We start from the raw sequence: 13,309 nt of genomic DNA on the forward strand, positions 1-13,309 counted from the left end.
GAACTGTTAATGAAATTAAATAATCACGTTATCTAGTTGATGTCAAAAGCACTGAACATGTGAGCATGAAGGTTAATTCTCAGTCATCTCCATTATTCTGCACACTTGTAGGGATTCTTGTCTTTATTAGTCTGACAAAGACCACGTGGCACAAGGTTTGGAACGAGCCATTCTATGGGACCTCAGTTCAGATCTTTTTTGTGAGTTTAAAGTAACATGTAAGTACTTAAGGCACATTACCTAGGTTTTTCAACTCAGAGTACAAGTTTTTAGGACTGTCCTGTGCCATTTACTAGCCCCTCACACTGTCCTTTCAGTGCAGGAATCATGCGCCGATACTCCACCTCGCTGTCTGTGTGAATGAAAAAGCTGGAGGCTTCAAGGATCAGGGGTGTGTTGGTCTGATGGTGTTCACAGTCTGATAACTAAACAGATCTTCCTTGTGTAATTATGTAATTTAGAGCGAAAAACTTAACTTTTTCACTTTCCAGGATGCATGGTGGGTCAGGATCTCAATCACAACACATTATAACTAATATGATTATAACCAGTCAACGGGTACATGTTTAGATTAACAGGAGGACAGCCTTCTTTGCGGTGATAATGCGGGGTGTGTGAAAAGGGCTGCTGTTGATCAAAACACAAGAACACAGTTCATGGGGACGGTTCAACACATTTAGCTGTGATAAGATGACTTCTCCCTGCAGTGATATTACCCCATCCCGTAACTATTCTTGCAAAACTCGTAAACTTGTAGACATGTTGACCTAACAGTGGTTAGGATCTGTTATAACGTCACCTTGTAAACTTCATTTGACTCATTTCATGTAGTTGAACGCAAAGTTTTTGTTTGTATGACATGATAAAAGACATTCTTGCAGTAAAGTAGGGCTGCAACTAATATATAATTTCATTATAACTTTTTTTTGTAAATAACATAAAATGTCAACAGAAACTCACACCTACAGAACACTTTTCTGTCCAACCAAAAGATGTTCAAAGAGATAGTTAAAAGCAGCAAATTCCTACATATTAGGATCTGTATTTGTGGCAAGCAAGCCAAAGGTTCAGTATGATTCTCTTTAGACCTTTTCATGGTGCAATGAAACACAGCACAGTTCAGCCTGCTTCATCTCACTGCATGCATTTGAATTGGTGAATGATAACGACCCAACTAGGTTAAAAAGGCAGTTGTCTTTGCTTGTAAATATGATGAGTGTGATTGTAACGGAGGCAGTGAACTCACCATGGACTCTGGACAGTAACCCGGTAACCTCTGGAGGAGATGCTTTAGACGAGACTCACTCTTTATAGTAGCGAGCTGCAAGACAGGAGCAAAATACAGAAGTCAGATAACACATTTTAAATCCATGGTTATGTATCCTTGCTGATTTTGAGCAGGAGTTGTACATGTATTTGCCCCACTTCCCATGGAGTTGGATATTGACGTCTCCAAATTCCAACTAGTTCCAACTTCTGCCTGTAACTGGTTGGGAGTTTTGTGCAGAAGAGTTTGAGATAAACACTGAACTTTTTGACTTTTGCACGTGACAGTTGTTCTTCTTCTGGATAACCATTCGGCCTTATGCATGATTGAAGAGAACTTGTCACATCAATTCATAACAATTTTCTCAGATTAAGAATTTTCTCTCAGGTATGAATGACATTCAGAAGCCTTACAACCCCGTCGTATTCCTTTCTTTTCTGTCAAGGTTCAGCTCTGTAGGCTCACTGCACTGACAGCTGTGGTAATATATTTGGCTCCCATAATACAACTCCTGAAAAGATCTGCATGGTCAGCGGAAACAGTTGGCCCTTAAATATCAATTTGTCAGCATTGATTATGCCTGCAATCAATTCTGATGAAGATATACCTGCTAGCGGCATTCATTCTTTCAGGTTAAGGTTAAGGTTAAATTGGTTGGCTCAATCATATTTAAACACTGATCTAGCATGATGCAGACAGTTTGGTGACAGTTGGAACACAAATCTCTCCTGGCTGATAAGAAACTGTTCAAAACTTCTGATTATTTCATAAAAAAGCCAAAAGGTAGGCACCTGTGTAAATAATGAAGGATATTAACCACACTTCACAGCTCCCAAGTAGATTTTGTCAAGAAACATCCAATCTGATTCTAGCAGAAGACTACACCTCATAGTGAGACAATAAAACATATTAACCAGTTTAGCCCAGTGGACATAGTATGCATCAAACACTGCTCCCATCTTCTCAGAGGGATTCAGAGCTAAACACACAGACAGCACATGAAGTACACACTCCTGGAATCAGGGCCACTCATTCTTTCCAGTGATGGCAGTAACTCTGTTCATTACTAACCATTGTCCATAACTCTTCTAACTGCTTAGAAACAGAACTAAAGACACTCAGAATGTGAACACTGCACAATCAATCCACTCTCAGATTCTAGAGAAATTTTCGATGAATCAGTTATAGAGTCCATATTGCCTGATTCACACCTCTGACTGGGTTCCTCTACACAGAAATGGTGCGATTACTGTAAATAATCCAGGAGACTCCTGTGCTTCTAAGATGAGGAACATATCACTTTGAACTTGAATTTACAGTGGGAAAAATACCTCCAGAGCCAGCGGCTCATCACACTTCTAAACTCTACTGAGTCATTGGTAAAGACAAAGATCATAGACACAGTATATAATGTTCCCTTTGATCCACGAGACATTAAAATGTACTTGTTGCACCTTTACTCATTTATTATGTTGTTTTTCCTACAGGAATGTGCTCAGGCCATGGGAAAGTGTTGGAAAATGTAGTCAGTCCCAACACTTCTGAGATATGCTCACTTAGACATCAATAATGCATCCAAGTTTGTGGTGTGCCTCCACTCACACACACACACACAGCCATAACCCATCCAAGTGCTGTGTGAACATACAAGGCGAGAGCCTGGGAGAATGCAGCCACTGCCAACAGTCTCTGGCTGAAGTGTGAAGTCATGAAACCAAGTGAGTGAGATTTACAGCTTCACACACTCAGGCTGCTGGGAGGACTCCATGTTTTTGTGGATTATCTCTTTCTTTCCACAACTATTAGACATTACAGTGACTCCGAACACTGCCTGTGGAAATTAACAGAGATACCAAAGATGCTTGATGGTCTGCTGTCACAGTCATGGTTTTTATCTTCTCTAAGGAATGTGAAAGAAGTCTTCTCAATTGTCTTTCACTCCGGTCTTTGAAATAAAACCATTAGACAAACAATAAACAGGTATTAGGCTGTTTGTGAGCTGAGAAATTCTCCAACAATGGCAGAGGTTTGCAATGTTCTCCAGCCAGAGGTTTCCAAACTGTGAGGCAGGGGAAAGTTGGAGGGGCTGCAGAGGGAGAGATCTGAGGCTAAAATATTACATGAGGTGATGCAGATAAATGACAGTGTTCTTAAAAATGAAAAGTTATTTGTTTTTAGTTTGGCTGCTGAGGAGTCATAACTCAGTCAAATCAAACCACACAGACACGATCCACATTTGTTACACGTTCCAAGGATATTGTTATCTCCAAGGTTCAGAAATCATTAAAACATGCTCCTTATAACTTAAGAACTGAGAAACATCAAGTTTTTTAGTTCTCCTCAATATCAAAGTCATGAACTGACAGTTGTTTGTACATTCATGGGTAAACCGCAAAAGGGAACTGCTAATAGCTAATAGTGCATACTTTTAATAGTACCAGTTTACCAGCAAATATGTTAGCAAATACAGCTAAAAACAAATGGTTTGAACGTCGTGCATCGCAGCTAGCTAGCTGAATCTATGCCAACATGATCCTTCCTGTTTACATCCCCCCAGCAATATGGAAACTATAGCTCCAACACTACATTTATTCCCCAAATAGAACTACGACAAAGAATAATGACAGGAGTAACAAAATCCATTATTATTAACTTTTCATGGACCATCAGTTCTACTCTACCCTTTCATAAAGTCATTTTCCCACACATTCATAGACTGATGTCGGTGGCTGTCATGCATGGTGCAGACCAGCACATCAGGAGCAGTTTGGGGTTCAGTATCTTGTCCAAGGGGACTTGACATGCAGACCAGGGGAATCGAACCAGCGACCTTCCGATAACAAGCTGCTGGCTCTACCCCTGAGCCACAGCCACCCCGTTGTGGTCAAAAGTTGACATCCACTTATAAAGAGCATGTTCATCGTGTCAGTCTTCAGTTCCAATGATTTCTACAGCTCTCATGTTTCTGTGATGAATGAGTGGAACACAAACTACTTTGGCACAAAAACATTCATGAAGTTTGGTTCAATAATGAATTTATTATAGGTCTTCTGAAAATGTGACCAAATCTAAGGAGCTCAGCATTGATCTGAAAGAGCCCATTATTGATTTGAACAAGTCAGGAAAGTCAAAGCAGTTACAGGTCCCAGGTGTCAGTGTCCACAGTCAGGTGTGTTTTACATCAACATGAGCTGAGAGGCTGCTGTGTTAGAAAGAAGCTCTTGATCCAGACAAGGCACCTTAAAGCTGGACTAAACTTTGCTGCTGATCACATTGACAAAGAAAAAACCTTCAGGAGGAAAACTCTGTGGTCACATGGAACTAAAACTGATTTGTTCAACCACAATGAGCAGCAATATATTCGGAGAAGAGAAGGTGAGGCCTTTAACCCCAAAAACACCAAACCTGCTGTCCAGCATGGTGCTGGTAGTGTTCTGCTCTGGGGCGGTTCTGCTGCCAGTGGATCTACTGCTCTAAAGAAAGTAAATGAAATAATGAAGAAGGAGGATTATCTCCAAATTCTTCAGGAAAACCTAAAATCATCAGCAGAAGATTGGCTCTTGGGTGCAGTTGGGCGTGGACAATGATCCAAACACACATCAGAAGTGGTAAAGGAACAGATCAATCAGGCTAGAACTGAGGTTTTGGATTGGTCTTCAGTAAGTCCTGACTTGAACCCCATCAGAACATGTGGACTGTGCTGAAGAAACAAGTCTGGGTCAGGAAGCCAACGCATTTAGTTGAACTTCACCGATTCTGTCAAGAGGAGCATTAAAGATTTATCCAGAGGACGGCCAGAAGCTTGTGGATGGAGATCAGAAGCACCTAACTGAGGTGAGAATGGCCGAGAGACATTTAACCAAATATTAGAATTACTGTATGTAGATTTATGATCCGGGAGATTTGGTCACATTTTTAGAAGACCTATAATAAATTAATTTTTGGATAATTAAAGAAATGACCAACAACTTGTTGGAAAAAAGCAGAATATAGTTATTAAATCATGTTGGGGTAATGGCTGTGGTAATATAGGAGATCATTTGAACAGAAACATGTTGCTTGGTAATCTCCACCTACTTGTCATGAAATCTCAGACCTGTTTGTGTTATTGACTATTCGGTTTGGTTTTCTGATCTCAGTATTGTATTGCTTTATTGTACTCTCAAGCTGTAACTTGTGTTTTGTCTAACAATTTTTGTGCTTAATTTATTCTTCTGTACACTGGAAGTGGAAGTATCTTCAATGTTTAATAATCCCAATTTGCTTTATTTCTAATGATTGTTATAATTTTGCTGCTGCCACAGTCCAGTGTCCATTACTGGAGATATTATATTATATCTTAGATCTTAGATATATTTTATATACACTGAGGGTGTTTCACTTCAGAAACTGTAGAATCATGTTCAGTTTGTAAAACACTGTCGACCTGAAGCTGATTTCTCAACAGCGAATGTTTTGTTCATGCCAGGCTGCAGGTGCTCCTAATGTGTTAGTAATCAGGTGTCCTTGGACTGTTCTTTGTTGAAACAAACTGAATCAGAAGAATGCAGACTGACACTCACTTCATCCACTCCTTTTACAAATGTCGTTACATCCCTGCTGAACTCATGGAAAACACAACACCAAACGGAGCAACAGTGATTTGTTGGCAGATAATCAAAGAAAAAATCTCTCTGATGCAACAAAGGCCAACTCTGAAAACCAATGAGCCAAGCATGCCATTTGTAACAGTCTCTCCGTCTGTATGAAAGGTGAATAAGTGCCTGCTGGCAGACTGATGGCTTCTTTCTCCAGTGTCGGGCTCATCAAACAGCGCATGCCGAAGAAAGAACGTTAAGTAAAGCAGCAGGTTCCAATCATGTGCCGTAAAGGCTGGAGAATCTATCGTTTTTTTATTCCAACATGAGTAAAAAAAAGCCGATTCTGCTCATAGATTCCCTCTCTGCGTATGAAGGTATGTCAGACAGTAGAAATAACTCCTGTGGTGTTTAGCTGCAATGAAATCCCTTTGATTTACAGATGTGTTTGGTGCCATAGTCACTAAATGAACTGCAGAGATTTAGAAATCACATCACTAGAGCACGATCCAGTGTGGAATGAGTTAGTACAGTAACTAGTCCAGTACATTAAACATGGAACTAACTCACTATATAACAGACATTTAAAGGGGAGAAGAACTTCAAACTGAGGTAATAATACAATAATACAATTCTCAGAGGGGAAAAAAGTTCCCCAGAACACTGTTTGAAGTTTATTTTGTTTGTGAAGACATAAAAAAATTCAGTCAATGAAGATCTTTGTCTTCTCATTAAAATGTCTTCCCCAAACCACATAGTGCACCTGTAAGATTGATAATTACAGTTTTTGAGCTCCATATAACCCCTGATAATGAGACCATAACTGCAGAGGTCTAATGGGATTTAATGTTTATAAAACCAAAGTTTATTACAGAATTTGGCAAGTGTCTTCTGAATGGACTTTTCTCTTTCTTGGTTCTGGTTGGATGGCAGTGAAGTGGCAGTGAAGCAGGACCAGCCCTATAAACAGGAATGACTGGTTGATGAAGTCACATCATGGGACAGCCAGGTGTTTGAGTTTATCCACTGGCCATTGCTCTTTAAGAATGAATACATGCAAATGCTAATATACGCTAACATACAGTAGCTACAGATTCTCAGAGTCCAGGCACAGCCCTATAGTGGCATCATCGTTCAGTCTCGCTCACGCAAGTCTGAAGACTTCTTTATGATGCGATTTTTTGCTTGACGCGAAATTGAAAATATTGTACTCAAGCCAGATTTTTGCATGACGCTGTGTCGAGAAAGCCTATCAGAGTTGACGTTCACACTGACATCGTGATGTTAACGTCGCTGATGACTGGACATTGAACATGTACAACAATGGCGGATAATTGTCACTAATCGCAGCTGTTTGCAGACACCCAGAGCTCTACGAGGAGCTGCCATGGAGGGAAGTGAGCGAGAAAGTGAAACTACCTGGTAAGTGTTGGAAATAAGTCTCAGCACAGCACATGCTCTTATCGATCCAAGCTCCATTCAGGGAACACACATTTTAAAAGTTGTTTGCGTGTCGTCTGGCAGACTGCAGTCAGATCATAGAGAAATCTCTTCATTCACTGAGCTAGGTGCCACGTGTTTGCGGTAATTTTTATTCACGTTACTTGCAAGAGTAGACGTCAGTAAAAATTAAGAACCTCGCGATCAAACTCACGTGAGTAACGCAAAGTGAATATTTTCCAAGCATTTGGTCTGAACGCAGTGTAAGAGGGAAAACAGCTCTCCGTCCACCGAGAGGCATGAGGAACAGTGCACAGTTAAAAGAAAATGAGACAGAAACAGATGAACGAGCATGAGGGTGTTGACATATACTAACTAAAACTAAAATTAAAATGAGTTCCTTTTCAAAGACATGGGTAGCATGTCATGTAATCACAGATAATCAGATAAGTCAGATAGTCACAGATGAGGATGTTTTATCCAGGAATTCACATTATTCACACTAGCTGACAATGTAGCAATAATATAGCACAATAAGGCTTAATCCAGACTATTGTTCCTGAGGAAGCTCATATCCTTTGACATCAGCTTAAAGCTTCTTCAGGTTTTCCGCTGGAAATCTTCAACAGTGCTGTCTTTAATGCTTTGTTCTCTCTTCTGATAAAAACAGAATCGAGCAGTGAAATGATCAGAAAGCCTGGCTCAGTGATTGATCCTACAGACTTGATCCTTGATCCTTAAGACTCAGTCTGGTCACCGTACAAAAAGAACATGGGCCAAACGGAAAACAGTTTAGTATTTTGAAACGTGTTTTTGATTCTCAATATTCTCTAATCTAATCTAATCTAATCTAATCTAATCTAATCTAATCTACCACGGTCTGGCAATATACTGGGTTTTTTATTGCCTTTAAAAAAAGGGGGGGTCATCTGGAGCATGCACTTTCAAAAAAAGCACCATCCAGTTGTTGAAAAGACGATGATAACATTAAAGTATGGAAGCCCTGAGAGACGAGAAAAACAAAGGTTCTGGAGGTCTAACCCCTTGATTCCACTGGACACATGTCTGTTTCCTGTTTGTTCAGTCCTCCACACAATTTGATATCCCACCAAGAGCATTTCAGAAGCAGTCTGATGTTGACTTGCTCAGACTATGTTGATGTCATCATTTTATCCTTGGTTTTTGTGCTTCTACTGTGGTTGAGTAGGTTACAGTATGTTGTTAAATCGTTAGTTCTGTTATTTGTCTGTTTTAAGTGTGTTTATTGCCAATATTTCCAACTTTGTTGTGCTGTAGAGCCTGAGTCGGCACAAGCTGCTTTATTTTGAAAATTGACCGGATGCACTGTGCTGTTCCTTCCTGACTTCCTGTCCGGCTCGATCTGCCCTGTGCACGGCCCGCTTCCGTCAAAAATAGATTTGCCACATATCCTCCGCGGAGGACGTGTTTTCCAGGATAATCTTTTTAAGTTCCTTATTATTAATACAGGAGAGAAAACAGAGGTACTGCTCAGTATCCCTGAGCAGTACCTCAACGTCATTCATCAAGTGCTGAAACTGATAATCTAGTTATATTACTACTTACTACTACTACTTAGTTTATTGCCCATTTATATGACTGACAGACCAGCAGTATCAAACCCGCCTGGAACCACATCAGGATCTTTATATTGATTCATTCATTTAAAAAAAAAAAAAAAAAAAAAAAAGAGCCATTATGCTTCTACAAATAGAACCTTTGAAGAACCACTCATGTTCTGGGTGTGACCAGGCACAAGGCAGCTTCCATTAGAGCTAAAATGGTCCTGGTGATTATAGCACGGGCCTGACACCCAGTGCCTGAGACACCAACACCCACCCACACACTCAAGACCTTAACCACAACCCTGAAGAGTATGTTCAGGCCATTACACTTCTAAAAGGCTATTATCTTTCCTTCTTCATCTTCTTCATCCTCATCACTCTCTTCTCTTCCTTTGCTCATGTTTCCTGCCTCCACCTCTTCACTACTTTTTGTCCTTCTTTCCTTCTTAAATTGTTATTTTCCTATTTTATGTCTCTTTCCATCTGCTTCATTATTTATTTGGATCGCAAAATGGGGATGTCAACCGATAAGAGCAAGCAAGTTCTGTTCAACATCCACTTCAGTGTTCCACCACTTCTGAAACAGGAGGAAGGTTTGAACTCTGCCTGCTTGCTGCTTGCAGAGAAAAGCTTCTTTCACGTTTACTTTGTGTCTCTGCGCCATAAAGGACATGGAGGCTTCAGGGTGTGTGTGTGTGTGTGTGTGTGTGTGTGTGTGTGTGTGTGTGTGTCTGTGTGTGTGTGTGTGTGTGTGAGAGAGACAGAGCATCACCTGCTCCCAATTGAAACAGGGTGAGACAGAACTTTTATTCTGCACTTCAAAGAACCAAGAGACAAAAAAACTTTACACCACTCCCCTTCAAAACCCTCTATTCATAGGCCGACTATAATGGGCCGAGGAGTGGGCTTGTCTGAGTGGGAATGTGTGTGTGTGTGTGTGTGTGTTTATACCTGGTCACAAGCTTCTTTGCAAGGCGAGAACTCGGTAGCATGGTGGCAACAGGAGGGATCTGCAGACAGACACATTACAGTTAGGGTCTTACATTGTTATAAATGATGATAGACTAATGCTGTTTGATTTTTTTGTGAGGTAAAAATGCTCTTAAAATATGAAGCAACCGTCATAATTATTCATCTCTTCATTGGAACATGACAGGCAGAGTGACATTTTGCGCAGGAAGACATTTTAAGAAAATTCCTAGTACCATTTTGCATCTTTCCAAACAATACAATGGGTGGTGCTCTAGCCCATGGCCCACCATTAACTCTCAGCTATGGGCCTCCAAGGGAAAAAGTTTGGGCAACCCTAGTTTAGGCAGCCATCCTCATCAGAAAAATGACCATATGGGGAGACTGAGAAAGCAGCTTATAGAGTGGTGTAGCAATGATGTGTTTTTGTAGTTAGCATGGCCCTGGTTTCCTCGACAAAAAGCCTATGGGATTTGAATTGGATTTTTGAGTTAGTGAGCTTGTATCTGCAAGCCAGCTGTTAACATGCTAGCTAGAATTTATGCTAGATGAAGCGTCCTTAAAAATCCATTTAATAGGACAGAAAGAAGCTCTTCTGGGATTCTGGTCCAAATGAGGTGTATAGAGGCCAGTGCCTTATTCTGACAGACACAGGTGTACATTCAAACTAAAGAAAAAAACATTGTTAACTGTCCCAACTCTCTACAGTATAGTCCTTAGATTTCAATTCAATTCAATCATTCTTAATTAAGAAGTTACTTGATATTCTACATGGATATTGAAATCATGTAGAAGACACAGTATGGTAATGTTTCCACATGTCTCAGTCCAAAACACTGACTGTGTCAATGCTACCTGAACCTGTACCAGAGTCTGTCTCCTCAGAGACAACACCAGGGGACACTTTCACTTGAATTGGGAAAACAGTAGTAGTCATACTTCAGATATTGACTGTGTCTCAATGTTGGACAATGTTTGGTGTTGGGGCAAAGATATAATCATCCTTTCAATGCAACATTCATATCACTCATATACTGTGAATAATACCAATGTGTCTCACAGCTAAACAGCATCATAAACACACACAGACAGGAGTTGTTGGCTTGCGGCAGAGCTCCAAACCACAGCCCTGCCCTGGGTTCCAGTAATGACTTGGCTGAGTTTCCTGTCAAAAAACTGCCTCCACCTCCTCATATGTGGACTTCACAACACAACACTGTAACACAGTGATGCTAGGCTGGACTCTTCCAGTAAGGACTGTACAGACATGCAGGTCAGACATGCAGGCAGTGGGACAGTGGATAATCTGCTATCATTCACTATATCTCTGTCTCTTCCCTTGTCAGTTATTCTTTATAAGTTTAAAAGAACAGCTCACACCAAAAATCAGATATGGTGAAACTCTATTTCAAAGAGTAATACAATTCAAAGATTAATAGTCAATGACTATAAAGTGTTTTCATTTTTTCTAAGTTAACACTATTTATGCACACCACTGAACACCTGACACTTGTAGAGTTGTTTTTTCTGTTTTCAGACAGCAGCATCAGGATAAAATAGTGGTTAAACTAAGGGACATAAAGGGTACATGCTAACCAAGGCTGAAGGTAATTCCTGGCTACTATCACTGAACCCTCAACAGAGAGCGCAGAGTGATGTAAATCAGTTCAACATCTAAAGTAATGTGCTTGTTTGCGCTCTCTCCTCTCACTGATGATCCTGTTTGCTCATGTAGGTCATATAGAGACGTCATTATTAAACTGAGACTGTCTTCAGTGATAAAATGTCGTTTATCATTGTGTCCATTTCCTTCATATGCATTAAATGCAGACCAATAGAAAGCTGATAAAGAATACGTCCCGGCTCATAAATCTATTATCAATCCTTTTAGCCACAAACACATACAGAAACATTTAAAACTTACATTACTGTTGATGACAGTCAAGACAAAATATTTCAGACATTTTAAAAAGAAATAAAATTTAAGAAGATGCTTTTTTATGAGGAAACTCAAACTCTGTTGACCTGCACATACCCTGCTGTCAGGATGAACTACATACAGTAATATCTCCAGTGTGAGCGAGCTATAAAGCATCCAGACGCTTCACTGTGCTCTCCTGACTGAACTTGATTAATGTAATACATCTTTGACTCAGTTCATTATGACTTATGTAAATCATTCAATCATGGTTGGTCTACCTTAGCAAAAAACTTAAAGCAGGGGGAAACAGCTATGTCTAAAATGAAAAAACACATTTATCATATATATATATATATGTATCATTGTGCAAAGCTAATGAGTACATTTCCAAAGAACAACTACATTTCTTTTTTATGGGGGGGGGGGCTCCAAAGTGACCGAAACCGGATCCGTTTTCAAATGTGAAAGTAGTTGAAGTCTGGCTTTTTAATGTATACTTATGTAAATCTGAAGTGTGAAAGTTGAAAATGTATGTAGTTGAGTGAATAATGAGTGGGGCTTTAAATTCTGGTCTTCTTGTGTCCTTATTTGGATCTCTCTCTTCCAGTCCCTGCAGCCCGACCAACCAGCCAGGAGTCCCTTTGTTACTTACTGACCCTGCTGGCAGCATTATGAGACTTAAAGGAAGTCAGTGTACTCTACAGGCCTGACACCACTGATGAAAACCATAACACCCGCTTATCAGTATGTTCATGTGTGTGGGGAAGTGCCCGTGTGTGTGTGTGTGTGTGTGTGTGTGTGTGTGTGTGTGTGTGTGTGCGTCTCCAGATGCCTGACACTGGAGGAGTTTCTGGATTCTATCACTGAGTCTGTTGCACTAATCTTTGATGCTCTAAAGAAGAGCAGGCTTCCACCGTGTGTGTGTGTGTGTGTGTGTGTGTGTGTGTGTGTGTGTGTGTGTGTGTGTGTGTGTGTGTGAGAGTGAGTGAGTGGAGAGAGAGAGCATAATGAATGGAGTGAACACGATTAAAACTAAAACCTGCTTTGTACCCTAAATTGAGCCTTTTAGGGTTTAATGACTGCTTCATGTGGTAAACCTAGACTCATGAACAGTGTGTGTTTCTATCTATAGATGAAGTTTAGCTTGCACACACACTCTGTTCTTTGGATTCGTCTATTTTTATCTATCTAAAAAACCTTTAATCAGTATTTTGTCAGATGTCATATTTCTTCTCAATTTGTGTACAGCTGCATTACATTAATTTTGTGTCCACTTGGGGGCAGGAGAACAAGCTGAAAACACATCTGACACATAATCAACTTATACAGTTTTATAAATGTGTTAGCAAACTGTTGCCTATTTAAACATCCAGCAGACACAACATTAGCATTCATTTTGGGTGGTGTTTGTGTCCAGCTGTCCAATATTTACTTGAGGGAAACATCTGTCTCTACAGCTGCTGCATCTAGTCTCTACCTGTCTGTCTGCTGCTTGATGCTGACTTGTCGTACAGTGCATTTTTAGAGCTTTTACCCTGAAAACAACAGTAGG

The 13,309-nt window shown here is 40.3% G+C and overlaps 1 protein-coding gene across 1 annotated transcript in view; it reads right to left on the reverse strand.

Annotated features, from left to right (window-relative positions):
• reck (reversion-inducing-cysteine-rich protein with kazal motifs) overlaps positions 1-13,309 on the reverse strand; it is an 83,034-nt gene that overhangs the window by 49,911 nt on the left and 19,814 nt on the right. The window contains exons 2-3 of the mRNA XM_084340359.1: positions 9,819-9,877; positions 1,247-1,321 (exon numbers count right to left, since the gene is read on the reverse strand). Of these exons, the coding sequence (XP_084196485.1) occupies positions 1,247-1,321; positions 9,819-9,877 (134 nt within the window). The remainder of the gene's footprint in view (positions 1-1,246; positions 1,322-9,818; positions 9,878-13,309) is intronic.

Source organism: Pagrus pagrus, assembly GCF_965226575.1.
Source record: "Pagrus pagrus genome assembly, chromosome: 20".
Taxonomy (NCBI): domain Eukaryota; kingdom Metazoa; phylum Chordata; class Actinopteri; order Spariformes; family Sparidae; genus Pagrus; species Pagrus pagrus.